Source organism: Labeo rohita, chromosome 3, assembly GCF_022985175.1.
Source record: "Labeo rohita strain BAU-BD-2019 chromosome 3, IGBB_LRoh.1.0, whole genome shotgun sequence".
NCBI classification, from domain to species: domain Eukaryota; kingdom Metazoa; phylum Chordata; class Actinopteri; order Cypriniformes; family Cyprinidae; genus Labeo; species Labeo rohita.
The window spans coordinates 54,612,096-54,631,583 of NC_066871.1; the positions used below are offsets into that span (position 1 = coordinate 54,612,096).

Genomic DNA, 19,488 nt, shown 5'->3' on the forward strand with positions numbered 1-19,488 from the left:
AGCATTCAAATACACCCCAGGATCTCAGATGTCAGTAGTAGGTAGTGGTTAGAATTATATATTCAGAGCGTGACAGTGACTGTTTACTGTGTTTCTATTACTGCTACATAATGTAAATTCCAGTCTCTCTGAAATTACTCAACTGTACAATAACAATGCAATTTTCTTCACAGAAGAAAAAAATTGGCAATGAACCATTATATTTATTAAAAGTTGACTCTTTTGTCTTTTAGTTTCTTTGTCTCTCTAAAATTAAATCACTTTAGGGCATATGACCAATTAACCATTTAGGAACACAATCAAACTGAGTTCACAAGGATAACTGTAGTAAACAAAGATTCACAACAGAATAGTGCAATCAAAACACCCCAAAATAAAGGTTTTACCCAGCTGGGATTTAAGTCTTTCGTTGGTGCGCAATGTTGGATCTCATGTGAATGTGCAACAATTCTGAGTACTCACGAAATCCAGGGAAATAGCAAAGTTCAAATACACAGTACCAATTCAGAAACACAATAAAAAAGATTAGCGAATCCGATCGCCAGTGACATCCACTCGCGGAACAGCACTCACGAAGAAGAAGGAAAGAACCACTGATCTATAGGATGAACTCGTCCTCGCAAATCCTCTGCTCGTGACGCAAACTCGGCCCGATCAGCAGCCTCGCTTTCTCTCCCAATCCATCACCCCGTTTTCGTGCATTCAGTCACGCCGCTTACTCACTTTCACTGAACGTTTAACACTACGAAAATGATCATCAGTTCAAAGATGCAGAAATAAACAAGCTTTCTGTCTTTAATTTCAGACAATAAAACATGGATAGTTTAAACACTTATATGAAAAGAAAACAGGGGTACCCGCTTTCTTCCCCGATTGCATCACGTCCATTCTTTTCTTTCCTCACCAGCCCCTTCACCTCTAGGGGTCATTTTCTAGACACCTCATTGGTTAATCTGTATTTCTCTTTTTCCTTAATAACACAAACTCAAATAATAAAGACTACATCAATTTTAACCCTTTTTTCATAAAACCTCAAATATGAATTTGAGGTTAAACAATAACAAACTAAAACAAAACACTTAATTTAATAGACCCTTTTTTAGCAGGGCTCTACAACAAAACAGTTTTTATTGATTTAAATTATTGATTTTAGTCTGCATAAAGCATGAAGTTAACATTTCGGGTTTCAAATTCATTACAGAGAGAACTGTCTTCTTCTTGTGTTGGAAAAAGTGTCTTTGAATCTCAACAAGGCAAATTCAGCATCATTTCAGTCATGTAAATATTTCCAGATTTTTCCCCATGTGGACTTTTGTGCCCATTCATACATCTCCTTAGTGTAGTAGCCGTTATTCCTGTCTATCATTTTGTCAATCTTCTGCAATAGATCATTAACCTGTTGTCTGTCAGTCAGATCTCTGTTATTGAGGATATGATAACCCTGACAGTGCTGAATGGCTCTTCTGACAACTTCATTCCCATCAAACCATGACTCTGCTGTGTTTAGCTCATCCCCATATGTGAAGAGGATTATGAGATGTTTCAGCACATCTTTACCAAAACTCTTTTGCACTCGTGCCAGTATCTCTTCCTCCTGCTCTGTGAATGTGCCAAATGGCACAACGAATAAAAATGCATGAACTCCTGGAGCAGACAGATCCACAGTCCTCGCAAACTCCCTTGACAGCTGTTCTTGGGAAAGTGCAGTAGTAAAAAACCCAGGAGTGTCAATAACAGACACAGATCTGCCATCAATCACTGATCTCTCAACACTAGATATAAGTGTAGGAGAAAACGGACTTCTTCCACATCTGAATCTGTTTTCTCCCAGGATGGTGTTTCCAGATGAACTTTTCCCAACTCTGGTTTTCCCCAGAAGAACGATATTAATGTTGCTATTGTTCTGCAGTCGTGCTCCTACATATTCCAAAGTAAAGAGAGAAAAACTCAGAGATAATATTCTGTCTAATTGTAATGTGTTTCTGAGTATGATTTAAACTTACTATATATATATATATATATATATATATATATATATATATATGAGTTGTTCATCAAGATTACAGTACCTGCACTATTTGATGGCTCAAATGTGGAGAGCTGAGATCCTCTGTGATGCAGATTACTAACCTATGAGATTTAGATGAAATATTTAATTTATATTTTCATTATAATTGATCAAATAATAACCAGGAGTAAACAATTATTCGAATCTAGCCAAATATGGTAATATGATCAGAAATTTCTATGATTTTTAAATGACTAGATATTTATATCTACCCCCTTTTGCAATTGTTCTGTTCTTGTCTGAGCTTCAAGACCTGTTAAAAAAATAGGACTAATTATTCCAGCAATCAGGAACAAGTCACATACATGGAAAAACAAGTTCTGTGTTGAAATTATGCAAATGCACACATTTAAAGTATTGAGGCACTTTGGAATTGAATTGAAACATTTTAACACACATGAGCCTACTCCTCTCTGAAATACTGAAATTATGTAATTATAACCAATGTATAATGTATAATTAGCTCAGTCTAGCTATAAATACTGTAAAGGTGAAGGTTTTAATAGTTTCAGTAGTTTAAGGTTGAGGAATTCTGTTGTCCAAGTCTACATTCTGCAGTCAGACTCAGATTCAGTCAGATTCCCTCACCTGATGACTGAAATCCAGAAATGACCCAGAATATGACCCTAAATTAAAATCTACAAACCTAACTCAATTCAGCAATTCAGTTCAGACAAACAAATTAAAACAAATGCAACTTGAGAAGAATACCTTCATTAATTACACAGGAAAAATCACAGAAATAAACAAATCAAGCAATCAAAATGAATTACACAGAACATTGGCATCCTTCTTGACAGAAACTTGAGGAGGATGAGATGTAAGCAATTACCATCCACTATACGGTCTTATATTAATGTTGTATTATCATTAACTTTTTTTGACTTACAGTTTGTTGGACTGTGCTTTCGTTTCTGTTTCTCCCACTCCTCTCGTTCTCTCTTCATCTCATCTTTTCTCTTTTTAAACTCTTCTTCTCTTCTCTTTCTCTCTTTGTCCTGATTCTGTCGTTCTTCCTCCATCATCATCTTCATTCTCTCTTTCTCTTCTTCTAGTTTCTTCATCTCTTCTTCTCTTTCTCTGACTCTGTCAGTCAGGATCTTCATCTGTTGTTCTTGTTTTTCTCTTTCCATCTGTCTGAACATCTTACATGAGTAGAAACTCCCTCCGTTTGCTTTCACCATGTTGTCGATCTTCTCCAGTAGATCAGTCACCTGTGTTTGGTCTCCAGTCTGATTATTATTGAACACATGGAATCTGTTTCCACATGTTTCAATCAGGTTTCTGATCACAGATCCAGGTTTTTCTAAACACTGATCAATGGTTTTCTTCTTCAGCTCATCTCCTCTGGTGAAGAGCACCATAGTGAACATTAATGATTTCTCTCCAAACGTCTCCTGGATGATCTTCACTGAAGTCTCTTCTTCTTGAGTGAATCGTTGTCCTAAATTGAGCACAATGATGAACACATGTGGTCCAGGCAGGATCATGGAGATGCAGTGTCTGATTTCTCTCTGGATCTCCTCATTCGTGAGTTCAGTATCAAACAGTCCTGGAGTGTCGATCACAGTAACGCGTCGGCCGTTGATTTCAGATGTTTGTCTCTGACTCTCTTTAGTCACTGATTCAAAAGATTCTTCTGCTGTAAACGCGTCTCTTCCTAATATTGTGTTTCCCGTTGCGCTTTTCCCGACTCCAGTTTTTCCCAGCAGAACAATCCTCAGTTCATCTTCACTCTCTGATGAACCTGGAAAAGAGGAAATACATTAGGGTTTGATAAAACTCTTTGTCATGTGTCTAGCTCTATGTTTTAAGATCCAAACTGATTTTCTGCTCATTACCTTGTGAAAGTAAATGTGTCTTCAGTGAATAAATTTTCTTCATCTCTTCATATTTTATCAGTTTTTCTGTCTGTGCTTCAATAAACATCTCAGTAGAGAAAAACTCTCCTCTGTTTTCTTCCAGCATCTGCTCGATGTTCTCCATCAATGTAGACACTTGTGTTTTGGGACCAAAGAAATGATGTCTTCTTTCAAAACTCTGAATGACAGACTGTGTTTCTTCATTGAGTTCTGCTGTCTGACGCTCTGAATTCTGCTTTATGAGGATCATGATGTGTTTGTTGATTCTTGAGCTGAAGATCCTCTGGATCTCCTCCATTTCTGCTTTGTCTTCATTATTGATTGGAGCGTCAGGAATAACAAGGAGGAAAACATGAACTCCAGGATGACAGAGAGACACACAGTGGAGAGTCTGACGCATCACTTCCTCCTCTGAGAGACGAATCAGAGCTGGAAGCTCCACCAGATTGATCAGACGACCATGAAGATCCACGTCTGATCTTCTGTCTGTCTGCTGCAGGATCAGCTCTGATATGGAGGATTTTAATGTGTCGTCACTCCCACACACAACCAGATTCAGCTTCACACCTTCTGAAACTGATAGAAGAAGATGATTAAAACATGTTCATTTGTCAGTAGGAACTATCAAATATCACCACACTCACGCTTTTCTGTGTCCGGTTTCTCCACTGTGAAATACTGTGAGTCTTCAGCACAATCCAGGTGTCGTCCATCATTCATCTTCTCAATGTCCTCAAACATCTGCAGAAGATCATGAGGAGAGCTGCTCGTCTGAAGACTGAAGTGTCTGTTTGCACATTTCTGAATGATTTTCTGCAGGATGTCATTGGTTTCAGTGGGCTCTCGTGTGCTGAGCACCATGGTGTGTTGATAAACGCGCTCAGAGAAAGAGAGCAGCACCTTCTCCACACGCTCTTGATCTTCTGCTGAACACGGCTCATGTTTGAGGAGCAGAACGATCACATGAGGTCCTGGATCAGACAGATGGACACACTCTCTCACTGTCTGTGTGATCTGATGATCTGAGATGTTGGTCTGGAGCAGCTGAGGACTGTTGATGATGATCACGTGTCTGTCCTTCAGTCTTCCTGAGACTCTCTCTACAACATCTGGAGGAGCTTCACTGTCAAACGCTGCTCGTCCTAATATGAAGTTTCCCACATCACTGTTTTCAGACACGCTCCAACCCAGAAGAACAATCCTCACTGCAAACAGTCAAATCAGACGTTCAGTGTCCACAATCCTCACATCAGACAGTAACACATGTGAGATGTAACATGATAAGATAGCAAGATCTTGATCTTAATCAACATCACAGATCAAAATGACCAGAATCCATCAGTAGGAGATTCGTTTAATCACTTGTGCCCTTCATTTATTGATGTAGGTACAGACTTACTCTGAGGAGGATTTTCTTCTTTGCTCCGTCTTCTCCTGCGAGGAGGATTCTGGACCGCTAAAAGAATGAAAATAAATTGTTTTGACTTTTTTTTACTAAATATGAAGTCATTTCTATCTACCCATAATTGATTATATCTGCAAATAAAAGTGAACAGAATGAACAGTATTAAAATATTCTTGAAGACTCATTTTAATCTTTCTGTGATTTTCACCTGTGGTGTCGGTGGTTGACATGTTGATATTATGTTCTTTCTTCAGTTTTCATCTGATCATCTTCTCTGACTCCTGATGTCTGTGTCTTCATCATCCTGTAAGAGATTGCAGTGATTTTCAGACAGTAACACAGTCTCTGTTCATTTATCCAGACTATGTGAATCTCCATCACTGTTCTGTCTGTAGTTTGTTGTTCAGTTTTAGTTTAACTGCAGTTTGAATCTCAACTGTAGATCAGAAGATCTTCCGAATCTAAACAGGCAGCACAAATATACATTAATTCATGCTTAACTAATGCAGAGATAATCATGACTTTATATATAATTTCTAATTATAATTGTATTCTTTATTTTTTAGTCCCAGGTCCGAACATTCTAATAACTTATTTTATTAACTAATGGTGTAAATTCATGTGTTAATTACCATCGGTTGAAGCAATGTATTTCATCTTCCAGTTGTCTGCTTTAATGAATCATCAGCTGATGATTTGCAAACATATCATTATGTTATGACTTTACTTGTTGGCGCACAAAACTATTAACTAATTGTTAAGTAACATGTCATTTTGCGATGGATTTAGAATTAGTTAATAGTTCTGTGCCCACTGTCTCCGTGTGATACATTTGTAAATCATTATCTAATGTTTAATTTAAGTGTTTGATCACTTCTCACTACTGTGTTAACACATGAATTTGCATCATGAGTTAATAAAATAAGGGAATTAATACATCATGACACATTTAACTAATAACAATTTATTGATTACTTTATGAATAGAATGTTCATTAGTTGCTGATGTAATATTCATTATAAATGTTTAAGTTCTTCATGAATTATAACATTAACTTGTGATTATCTGTGCATTAATTAACCATGAATTAATGCATATTTGTGCACAGGTTTGATTTCTGATCTTCCTCCAAAACTGATGTGAATTACAAGTTTGATTCTACTTAAACACACACTGATAACATTCTCATAAATGATAGAAATAAGTCACTCTGTAAATTACAAGATTGAACTGAACTATTCAAATGACTGAAATAAGTTTAAGAGAAATGTGTTAAACGACATGATGTGGAGCTTCAATCTCTACATGATAAACTTGTGCAGATATTCTGTATCATGTTTCCAGCATGTTTACCAGAAGACCATAAACTAAACACACTTCACATCAGTCAATATTCATGCATCTCAACACTGAACACAGTCTTTTACTCACAGATTTGTTTCTCATACGACTCTGTGACAGAAATGAAAGTGAAACTCACTGATGTTCCTGCAGCTCAAACACTTATTAATGACACTGATGATTAAAATAAACTCATGTTTAGTGAAGCTGATATTTAGATGTCATATTACATATAGAGTGTTTAAAGGGAAATGTAATACCTGTAGGTTTCGTCATGTTTATGTTTAGTTCCTCGTCGCCGTTATGAGAGCAGGAAGTGATCTGTGTGTGTTGGTGCAGTTATTTATTTATTAATCAAAACATGATGTTTTCAATGTAAATAAAATCCAAATGTCATATTTCCAGTTGTGTGGTTTTAATCACACATGATGAAAATGTAAGTCTAGTGTTGTTTCTGATGTAAACAGCACACTGTCCTTTGGTGGTGAAAGCTGCTGATATTACAATCTCAAAAGAAGTAAGAGATCTGCAGAATGCAAGTTCTGTTCTCCAAAGAGCTGCTCACATGAACACACCTTGATCTTTAACCTAAAATTGGTTTTGATAATTATATTAGTGTCAGTGCACAATAAAATAACATGTCAGATTATGATAATTAAAAAAAAAAGTAACAACTAAACATTTTTGTAAAGATATAGACCCCTGCAATTACATGATGGGCCACTAGGGGTATGTATACCCCCGGCTGAGAAACACTCAAAAAAAAATAAAAATAAAAATGCTTGCACACCGGTATTTCTCCCTATTTATTTCAGACCTGTTGTGGAAAGTGAATCTGATTATCCAGCCCAAGAATCTTCAACAAATATTCTGCATCCTCATCAAGTGTTTCTAGTTTCCCAACAAAGTCAAACTGAATTTGGCACAGATGCGAGTGTCTGTGCATCTGCTGCTGATGCTCATCTGAAAGTGTTGAATAAAGTGAGTAAAGGACAGTCTGATACCTATGGCAATCTTGAATAGAGAAATATTAGCATAATGCTGAAACATTCTGGCTGAGCAAAATCATGACACGTTTCCAGTTTCAATGCAAAACAGTAAATAACACCATGACAATCATCTGCTATAATGGCACGGTCCAGAGCTTTGTTTGGTATCAGGTCAAATGTAATACATTTCCACTGTAAATTCAGACAGCTGCTGGTCGAGCAGGTTCAGTGTGTCTTCTGTGTGTTGTGTTGATGTTCACGAGTGTCTGGCAGGAGGCACCAGATCTGCAATTATCTGAGCATTATGTCTGGAAACTCTTTTCTAGGAATGCAAATATTAATATATATTACTCACTGTTTATATCACGCGTGTTTCTGTGTATCAACATTACGTTTGTTTATGTCTGACCTGCTAATGTCCTTGATTGCATACTTCTGTGTACATAAGCTTATGATTATAAAAAAAATACATTTGAAAACATGTCACAAAAAAAAACATCCTGCAATGTTCAGAACAGTATAAAGCATTATAATGTAACCTACAATAATTAAACTTCCGCTTCATACTGATCTGCAGTCAGTTATTTTTAGTCAGTAATGTTTTAAGGGTTGTCATCATCCTCTAGTCTCTAAAACTAGAATTTGGATCTCAAAACAATTAATATTGCTGCATTATAAGCCTGTAATATGTAACTTTCTTAATGCACATTTTATCAGCTGAAATAACACAGTACTATATATATATTTGACTGACCCACATTAGTCAAAACACACTTCTGAAACATCCATTTTAATATCATTGCAAAATATGATGCACAAGTACATCACAAATAAAATAAGATCATTTATGTAGTTTAAAACAGATAGACATTTTATCTGCCCAATGTGGACTCCAGGATCCGGATGCTTTGTGTAAATCACTCCGATCTGTTATAAGATGCATTCTGAGACTGCAGTTGTTTCTTGATCTGATTACTGCTTGATTTTAATGTCTGTTTCAGAGTAAATGCATTTGTAATGTTGTAGTGTTTGCTGAGCTGTGTGACATCAGGAGCTGCACATGAAGGAGGTACGTAAAACCTGCAATAGCAAACCCCTGTAATATTAAAAAAGAAATAAACTGTTTATTTTCATTTTAGATTGACACGCCTTAAGTGAGGAAGTGCTGCTGTCTCCTCCATCTACAGTGTCCCTTAACAGTTGTTTGTTTATATCTTTTAAATACATTATATGAAGCATTAAAAAAGTTATGGTCTGTGGTCTCTATAAAGGCGGATCTCATAAACCGATCTAAAGCTGATGACACGCCTGCAGTGAAAGGTTTGGAACATGCAGCGGCACCGTCTCACGCCGGTTTCACACTGCATGTGTAAGCAGGACGTAAGCAGCGCGTACTTAGCGCTTAAGCAGAGCAGAAGCAGCGCGCAGCCATTTTGCTTTCACACAGGTGTTACACCAAATTCTGTGACCATCGTATTCTGTGACCCTAGTAGGCACTGTTGGCACTGTTTGGCTTAAACTCGATCACACAGGCGGACTGGGTATGCAAACAGCGTAACTTTAAAATATAGGTGAGATCTGTGACACGTTCATAAACTGTTTGCGTGTGAACGTGTTTGGCGCCCGTGCACATTGTATTTATCGATGCACAATGAAAGATCATGATTTTACGGAGTTTTGCAAATGAACTCTTCATATATAGGGAACATCTTTAACACAGAAAGACTTGCTGTTCAACAAATGTACTGTGTACTTTAAAAATAATTTATAAAAAGAATAAATTAATACATAATTAAAAAAAAAAAAAACCTTAATAAGTTTTAATATGAACAATGCAACTTTTACAATAATAAATTGTAAATTATTTTCTTATTCATTTTCTAATACTTTTTATTTTAACAGTTACCTTTTGATCTTTTTATCATTACTATTGTATTGTATTAAAAGGTAATGCGTTGATAGCATGCAAAGTACGCAGTTTTTTGTTATGAAGAAATATATTTTTCTTCTGTTAACAGATAGGGATGACAGCTGTATTTTTGTTCATTTTTATTTTGGGGTATATTTGTTACAGCCCAGTGAAGGAGCAGAGACAAGCAACGCAAGATAAATGAGTATCAGCAACAAGGAGTACAATTCATTTTCATTTATTGTGGAAACGTTCAGATAATTTTCCCCTAAATGCCACAATACAAGCTTCCGAGACAGAAATACTGCTGACTTTAAGAGCTACCATAGCCCAACAAAATAAAAATGAACAAAAATACAGGCAACAATTAAAATAGCTCTTGAAGCTGGCATCACACATGAAGCAATTAAAGTCTTCACCTTATAAGTTAGAAAATAACTCATGGTCCATTGGTAATATTAAGGACTAACTTGACTGATGTGCATATATTAGTAGGATTATTTGCAAGTTACAACAGTGCATAATGGATTCTAACATGGTAACTGAGCTTAAGGGGTATCTTCTCGTGGAGGATTATCCCAAAAATGCTGACAAACATCAGTGTTACATCATAAAGAGGAGAGCCTAAAATTTCTGCATGATTGGTAAGGGAATAGCATAAACTATAAATCAAATAATTATGTGCAGTGTTTGCTGCCTGTAAATTTGACAACACTTAATAAAATTAGAGTGCTGTTAATGGTTTGTAAAACCATGGCAATAAAGCTAAGTGCTGATTTAGTCACTGTTCATGTAAGCACAATTATATATTTTGAAATATAGCCTTGATCCCAAAAATTACAATACAATATCCTTTGATAACTTTGATAACTGTGATCAGTCAAGTCATTAGTGAGAGTAACAAAATCGTTTGTCCATATATATATATATATATATATACACGTATACACACACACACACACACATGTTGTGTTTCCATGTTTTATAGGGACATTCCATAGGCATAATGGTTTTTAAACTGTACAAACCTTATTTTATGTCGCCCTACAGCTACCCTACACCTAAACCTAGTCCTCACAGGAGACTGTGCACACTTTTCATTCTGCTTGATTTATAAACCTGTTTCCTCATGGGGACCTCACAAATGTCCCCACAAGGTCAAAATTTACCGGTATTACTATCCTTGTGGGGACATTTGGTCCCATAACGTGATGAATACCAGGTGCACACACACACACACACACACACACACATATATATATATATATATATATATATGATATAGAGAGATAATGATACTGAGTGAATGCTCCTGACACAGTATACAAATATAAATACAAATCAAATACTTTTACTGCAAACTCTCTAAATTCCAGCCTCAGCCCAATCAAAAGTACTAGTACTTAGAAACCTACACAAAGTAGCTAGAAAGAAATGCTAATAAAAAAAAAAAATATGTCAGATGGATTTAGGGGCTTTTGCATCTGAACTCTTCATATATAGATTATAGATACAATGTTTGTAAATTTATTTTACATTTGTGGTAAAACAAAAAACAAACAAACAAAAAAGATACATGCAAGGACAGATAAATTACCTGAAATGGGTTAATTGTGTCAGGAATTTTCAAACACATAACAATGGGGTCACAAATTCTGATACCCCTTTTAAATAGATTAGTAGTCTGTTTTTGTGACATCAGCCTTATGAACATTTTTAAATGTTTCTGTTGCATACAAGATGCAAAAATATGCTGCTCTGCAAACAATTGGATTGTGTTTAATCTCATGAAATAATCTGGTTTAATAAGCCTGTTAAATAACCAGCATTTCTAAACAAACATTCCACACAGCTACTTTAATTTTTATTTATTTATTTATTTAGCAGTTAAAGAAATTGCACAAACATATATAGAAGAACATTCAAGAGGATCTACAGTAGCCTGCATAACACTTAAGGCTAAAACATAAGCAGAGGGAAAAAAAATAATAATAAAAATAAATAAATAAATAAAAATAAGAGGTAGATTTTTATAAATGTAAAAGTAAGGAAAATGAAAAATAAATACAAATTATTTAATGTAACAGCTGTACTGCGCAAAAATCTTTGGATAGCCTATAAAATTTGTGTTTTGAGTTTGATTTAGTGCTGTATAAATAAAGCCGAATTGAATTAACCATAAGTGCAGATCTGCTTGATATATATGTGATGTAAATTTCATAAACAAATTTTTATACAGTAAGACAATTTGTGATTATTGTTTATTGATTGTCACCAAAATGGGGCCATTCAAAACCTTTATAAAGTCACTCTTCCTCTGTAAACTGTCTACTCATGACTGACACAACACATGAAGGTAAGGGTTTCTCACACAAGAATATAATGAAACACAGACGTGTTTATCTCCCTCTCTCTCTTTCCTGCTTTGATGAGAAACCGCTATATCACATAATGTTAGTGTCGGATATTAGCGAGTTTGACGCACTTGATTAACGATTATTAGTTTCTGTTACGGGTAAGTATATCAATACTCGTAGATGAGCAATATTAGCTTTACTTTAGCCTGATTATATATCGTTTGCTAACGTGTGTAACGTTATATCTAAGCTAACACTGGTCTCTTCCCTGTTCTCCTCACACCACAACTCAATTCGTCTCATCTGACCATTGTTCTGTCTAATCCTGGCCTGTCCCTGCTCTCTTGGACACATAGCAGACTCATAATTGTATGTGTGGTCCGTCATACGAGTGTAAATAAACATTTAAAATTTCCTCCGCGTCCGAACGATCATTGCGATCCATTGTTTTTCTATTGTTTACATTGACCGCACTCCCTCTCGTGACGTCACTTCCGGTTTTGGCGATTTTCAGATGCGGAACTAAAATTCTCTCACAAAAACGACTCCAGAAGCCTTAATATCGTGTTTTAAAGTATAGTTTCAAGGAAATCTAGTTCCTACATTATTTTTCTATACATCAACTCACTGTGGTCGCTAACCTGGAATATGCACTTTAAAATGCGGGACATTTCGAAACACTGAACGTGGTTAACGTTACCTAAGTTATATCGAAAACGTGTTTAGAGTGAATTCGGTAGCTGTTCACTTTATTGATTATGAATATGAACGCAGCGTGATAACGTTAAATCGCAAGGTAGGTGCTTTCCCTTTTTCATATTCTCCTGTACATATATATTTTTTAAAAGTACTCAGAATTTGGTCTTCCATTGTCACTAATGTGTTGAGTGTTTTGCAATGGGAAAACGCTTAATCTAACATGCAATTAAAAAGCGTTGCATTCACATTGTGGGCGCATTTGCTCGCCTACATCTATATTATGCAGGTCATTACATAAGGGGTCGTTGATTATGAAAACTGCATCCATCCTGGACAGTTACACTGCTACTGTAGGCAGTAATATGATGCAGCTAAGAAAAGTAATTAATAGAAATTTACTTTATAAAAATTGAGCAAAAGTTATATGGTGGACCAAAACATCACTGTTAACCTTTCCTGCTCAGCTTCCAGATCATTGTCTCAGTGGAGTATAGACTGTAATGTCTGAATGAAATGCAAAGTATTAAATTATTATATATATATAAAATCTATATATATATATATATATATATATATATTTTTTTTTTTTTGGTTTCAGATTGTGTGGAAAGACTGTGGAGATCTACAGCAGATAAGCATTGCAATTCAGGTGTGGAACTTTGGTTATTATTGATATTATTATTATTATTATTATTATTATTATTTAGTTTAATTATCTGGATCTGTATGGGTTACCTTTATGCTTTCTACATTACATTTTTGAATAATCAGAATGTTGGTAAACCCACTTAGATGCATTTTATGCCTCAACAGACTCCAAAAGTGATTTGCAGAAGAAAGAAAGACATCTTGGAATGTGTGGGGGTGAGTAAAACAAGATCATTTCCAACTTTGGGTAGGGCTGGGTATTGTTTTTTGATACTTTTTAGGCCTCAAATTGCCTCAACTATTGAGTATCAAAAAATGTCTTGTTGTTTGAAGTATTAAATGTCTTGAATTTAATACATCAACGTCAGTGAAACAGTAAGCATGCAGAATGCTTTATGTGCCCAAATCAAGTGCTGGTCATTGGCTGTGGTGAGGCATCAAGGGCTTTAAAATTCAGGAACCAGTATTGAAATCAAGGTATCGTTATTGATATTGAACATTTTTGAATGTTTACATTTATTTTGGGGTTAACTGGGACCATGAAAACATGTAATTTGGGTCTAGAGTTAAAAATAATTGGGTCTGTCATTCAGAAACATGGCTGTTCATATTACTGCTATTGTAGTGACACATCTCTCCCTTTCATTCCAGCTGGATTTTCGGATGGTTACTGCTCGCATCTCTGCCTCCTGAACAGAAATGCCTTGCTGAATGTTGAATGACCATCAACTCAGTCTTGCCAAGACAGAACTGCTCATGTTTTCAGCCCAACCTTGGTGTTACAGTGGACACATATGAACTTCATTGACCACATCGCAGTGGCCGGATCCTGCAGATTTGCCCTTATGGGGCATGCAACAGAACTGCTTGTCCAAGCTCTTATTTTCTCTAAGCAGGACTACTGTACTTCTCTCTTAGCAGACCTTCAGCATGTCCTACCAAGCCTCTGCAACTAATCCAGCATATGGCACTGAGTGCAGTCTTTAATGAGTTGAAGAGAGTGACGTCACACAAATCATCACAGTGCACTGGTTGCCAGTAGCCGTTCACATCACATCGCAAAGAGGTACAAATTCACTTTCACAGACCTTTACTTTGACTGTTCGTCGCTGTTGTAATAAACTGCCTAACTCTGCCCATTTTCACTAAATGGCTAAAAATTCTTTTTTTTTTTTTTTTTTTTTTTTTGTTTTTCATGAACGCTTGACCAATTAAAGGGAAAGTCCACCTAAAAATCAAAACAAGCCTATGATTTACTCACCCTCAATCCATTGTATGTGTTCATGACTTTCTTCTTTTAGACAAACACAATCGGAGTTATATCAATAAACATCCTGGCTCTTCTAGGCTTTAAATTGGCAGTGAATGTCTGCTATGAGTTTGAAGCTCAAAGTGCATCCATCCATCATAAACACACTCTACACGGCTCCTGTGGATTAATAAAGGGCTTCTGAAGCGAAGGACCTGACGATCCTCAAATGCAAACTGTGTGTGTTTTGCCTCAGAGCAACCATACATTTGTGTTGTGTTTTGCTTTCTTTTTATATATTCTTCATTTATCCTTTATTCATTTATAATCATTAATCATTTCATCATTTTATTATTCCATTTAATTATATAATCATTTATAGTAATCATTTATAGTCATTTATATATTCATTTTATTGATTCATTAATTGATTAGTCATTTATATTATAATTGTTTTTATGGGCTGTTTGTCTTCATGAATAAGAGATACAAGGTTAATGTTTATGGAAACTCAAGGTTTATGGGATGTTGTTGTGAATCAGTTTGGGATCTGGTGTCCGGGGCTGGATCCTAATTGTCTGTCTTGATCTAACAGAATTGAATTGAATAAAATAAAATGGAAATTTGCATTAATGTTCCTCTATTTGTTTTTATTTGCTTTTTAAATTAATTTGTAGGTTAACAAATTGGAAAAATAAAACAATTGATATAATAATTGCAAATTGGTTGATATTATAAAACACTTTAAGTTAACCCTTTCAGACCTGCATTTTTTTCACTGGACAAAAAAAAATATTGTCCTCTTGATATTTGCTCTTCTCCAACATATAAAGTCTAAAAAAAAAAAGATTTGTGCAAAATAATTTTTTATTAGATTTTTCTCATGTCCACTACAATGGACGCCAGGACTGAATAAAAAAAAATCCACATATTTTAACCATACATAATAAGTAGAGTTTGTGCACTATAGTTGAACTAGTGTTTAAGATTTTGAACAGAATACATATTGTAAGAATGAACGATGCCATAAGAATGTGGGGAAAAAAAAGGTAAGATGATATGAAGTCTCAAAAAACTTGTTTTTTGGTTGAAGTGGGTGAATCTGAGTATATGTAGAAATGTCTTTGTGTGTATATGTATGGGTTTATGTGTACTTGCTGATTGTTTTGATAAATATATGATTGTGTGCATTATAGCATCAAGGCATCGGTGTGTGTGGAGGGTGTGAGTGTGTGTTGCTGTGTATTCACTGATCTCATCCACTATGGCTGTTTCTCAATAAAACCAATGAAAAATTGACCTACAGATTATAGTCACTCTGAAGACATAAATGAAATCATATTAATATTAATTGCATTAATTAACATCAATGTTCATAAACATTGACGCTTGAATTTGTACTTCTGTATTTAGCTTTGAAATGCTTGCACAAATTTCTCAATCTGTTATACAACTAATTCATGAGGTTCCTGCTAAGACCTGATGTTCATTACAATGGACAGTAAATTAAAAAAAAAAATCCTGTGTTCTGCAACTCTGACAGATCTTCAAAATAATATTATCATTTTATACTCTTAATTTTACAACCGGTGCAAGTTAATGAGTCTACCATTAACATAATTCTGAATTAATATTACAAAACATTTTAAGTTAAATAAACAGTTTTTTTTTTTTTTTTTTTTTTAAAGTTTACATTACTTATTTTTTTTAGGGCAACCAGTTTCCTCATGTTTTTTTTTCTTAATTCAATTTATCCGGATTTAGAGTGTGGTAAATTTTATCCACTGTCATTTTTATGTATACAGCGACCTCTAGTGGTTTAAGTGTTAAACAGCCTCGTTTCTCTGGCATTTTCGAAGGCAGGTGAAATATAATATTGTGGCTTAGTACACAGCATAATCAAATACCATTTTAAACATCTACCAATTTTTATGGCCCTTATATTTCCTCTTTGAGACGATTTTTTTTCTGACTGTGCTGACCCAGTGAGCATTTGCCTGCACAATGAATGGTCAAGCCTTAACTTTGCAAATTCTATTATTGCATTAGTATTGCATTCTTCTCATGGGTATTAATATTTTTTACTTTCAGTCTGAGTTAATTTTTTTTTTTTTTTTTTATTTTATTTTATTTTATTTTTTATTTTTTTTTTTTTTTTTTTTGGCTCATTTTATCTGTAAAAGGAAACATGCCTAATAATTCTGCACACCTGAATATAAGAAGTTCTTCACTTCCAGCCTTCATGGACAATTATATATCACTTATAAATGATTAAATACAAGGGCAATAGTAGTTATTAAGATCGATGTGGTGTGGAATTGGTCAAATGTGCTTGGAAAAAAAAAAGTCAGAACAGAACCAGACTTACCTAATAATTCTGCACACACTGTAAAGCTTTAAAGGACACGATTGTGAGAGTGTTAGAGTTTTTGTCTCAGGACAGTTTGACAAGCAGGAGACTCAAGCAAGTTCCCATTCAAACATTAAATATTGTGTGAATATTGTTTATTTATTGTTAATATTTGTGCATGAAATCTACCACAGCTCAGACTCTACAGGACATTATTTCACAAAAAGATGTTGAGTATTAAGGTTTGCTGAGTCAAGTAAATAATACACATGCAACTTCCCTCACTATTATTTCTTACATAGAAACAGATTGAACGAAATTACATTTTTACTTCATTTTTTTTTTTTTTTTAACCCTTGGAACTTCACATATATATTGCTTTGTAAATAAGAATCTTAAAGGTGTTGTTTTGCTCTATTAGTTTGTATATGTTAAAGGTATTTATCCAAACTCTCAATAGCATCCTGTTTTGAGTAATTTTTCCATTCATCTGGAATCTCACCGCTCCCCTCAAATGTTTTATTGTAGTGTTTTTCCAGATCTTTCTGGAATCTGCACACAAACCACTTCCAGTAGGGCAGTTCAGAGAGATCAGGACTGATGCTCCACTCCGCATAAACTCCTCCTGCTCTTCTGTAATCTCTATAGAGGACTTTATCATCTGAGTCATTGGGACAAAAAGATCCATTACTTGCTACTTCTGATGTGCAGATGTTAACAGACAAGTTTGTTTTCCATTGTACAAATGTCCATTAATTCCAGTCACTCTGTGGAAAGCAACACTGTGATCTCCATCATGGTTTTCTATGGTGTTGGTGCAGACGACTCCACAGAACGGACACTGAACCCAACAGCACTGACACAAGTGATCAATCAGAATTTCATCTGGTCTGAACTGGTCCAGTTTTTCATCAAATGTGTTTGTGTTGAATCTGCTGCCACTGTCAAACATTATAGCTGGAAGTTCTTTCCTTATCAAATCTTCTAGGAGGTTGAAATCATCAACATCATCATGTTTGACTCCAGTGAGGTCTTTTTCAGAGAAGATCAGCTCATCTGAGATCTGCTGTGTGAAACTCTTCAACCACAAACCAACATCTCCTCTGTTCTCTTCAACATGTTGAGTAGATTCATGAGCTGCTTTCATGATCTTCTGCTGCAGGAGTTCAATGTTCTCCTTCATCTTGGGTAAAACACTGACACTGAACTGATCAGTGATGAACCGACTGACTTCATCTCTGATGAAACTCTTGAAGTGATCTCTGGGATGATGAATGTAGTTCATGTATTTGTCAAAATCCTCCTGTTCTGCCAGTGTCTTCAGGATGTGTTTCTCCAGATTTGCTCTGTTTCCATTCAGTGATTCACAGTTTGATCTCATTTCATCTGTCAGATCTCTGGCAGTTTTCTTGTAGACGCTCTGCTCAATGGGCTCTTTCAGTTTCTGACAGATGATCTCACCAAAAATAACAGCTGATGTTGCTCCATGACAGTATTTCAGGAAAATACTATAGTACTCTTGTCTCTTCTTCTCAACATATATTACAGGATCGTTGGCTTCCCTGAACAGTCTGTGTTGGTCAGTGATTGTCTTGTTTGATCTCTCACAGATGGAAAGAACCAAATCTATGAAGAATTCACTCTTGAACACATATCTCACTGGTCCTTCCTCATATTCTCTTACTCTTGCTCTGATGTAATCTATGAGTTGTTGAATGCAGCTGATGTTGTAGCCAATCATTGAGATGTTGAATGACTGAATCATTTTGTCTGTCTGCTGAACAACATCTGTGACGAATGATCTTATTTGAGCTCCATCCTCTTTACACAGAATATAACCAAACATCTCTTTAATTGATCTGAATATACGTTTAAAAGATCTTGTTAATTCACTGGATTCCTTTAACTGTACATAATCATCATAACGCTGCACAGTGAAAATATTCCTGTTCTCCCTCCAGTGATCTACAGGAACTCTTTTATAGACGTCGCTGAGGATCTCTCTCACATCTCTCATTATGTCAATGTCTCTGATTGCAGGAGTGTCTCTGATGATCATATTCACACTCTGTTCCCAAAACAAATCAAACTCTTTCTTCAATTTTTCATCATTTGTTTTGTCTTTGAGTTTTAAGGCAAGTTTTTTGCTCTTTTCATAGAGAGTGTTTTCATGATGTTTCCTCTGATCATCAATGTTTTTCTTCAGGTCTCGTTGCTGAAGAATCTTTTTTTAATTTCCTCTTTGTTTCTCTCACAATGTTTTCCTGAAGCTCTTTGATTTTGATTTCAAATGATGTTTTCCACTGAATCAGTATATATTTGTCTCTGTCTTTCTCAAAGAATTCTGACATTGATTTTTTCACTTCTTCACTTGTCGTCTTCAGTTCTCTGTAAAGATCAGTTTCCTCAACCTCATGAATCACTTCATTTTCTATTTTATTGTATAGTTTATTCTCAGTTTCCATCATGGCTCTGCGAAGACTCCAGGTCCACTTCCTGTATTCAGTCTCCAGTTTCCTGTAAGCTGTGACCTTTTGGAGTTAAAAACAACACATCATTCAGTGAAAATAAGTTTAATTGTGTGAGTTTGTGTGGGATATTATTAATAGTA

At 35.3% G+C, this 19,488-nt stretch overlaps 1 protein-coding gene and 1 pseudogene across 2 annotated transcripts in view; both read right to left on the bottom strand.

Moving 5' to 3' along the window:
• Positions 1-234: 234 nt before the first annotated feature.
• Positions 235-19,488, bottom strand: part of LOC127161850 (GTPase IMAP family member 8-like) — a 380,684-nt gene continuing 361,430 nt past the window's right edge. Inside the window, exons 1-9 of one of the 2 annotated variants that reach the window (XM_051104605.1) lie at positions 6,937-7,015; positions 5,544-5,639; positions 5,330-5,386; positions 4,575-5,135; positions 3,910-4,506; positions 2,958-3,815; positions 2,281-2,321; positions 2,070-2,130; positions 235-1,917 (exon numbers count right to left, since the gene is read on the bottom strand). In XM_051104605.1, the coding sequence (XP_050960562.1) occupies positions 1,271-1,917; positions 2,070-2,130; positions 2,281-2,321; positions 2,958-3,815; positions 3,910-4,506; positions 4,575-5,135; positions 5,330-5,386; positions 5,544-5,565 (2,844 nt within the window). In that variant the 5' untranslated portion in view covers positions 5,566-5,639; positions 6,937-7,015 and the 3' untranslated portion in view covers positions 235-1,270. Of the gene's footprint in view, positions 1,918-2,069; positions 2,131-2,280; positions 2,322-2,957; positions 3,816-3,909; positions 4,507-4,574; positions 5,136-5,329; positions 5,387-5,543; positions 5,640-6,936; positions 7,016-19,488 lie in introns of those variants that run through there. The other variant, XM_051104611.1, reaches the window with a different exon arrangement.
• Positions 18,948-19,488, bottom strand: part of LOC127162419 (putative autophagy-related protein 11) — a 436,431-nt pseudogene continuing 435,890 nt past the window's right edge.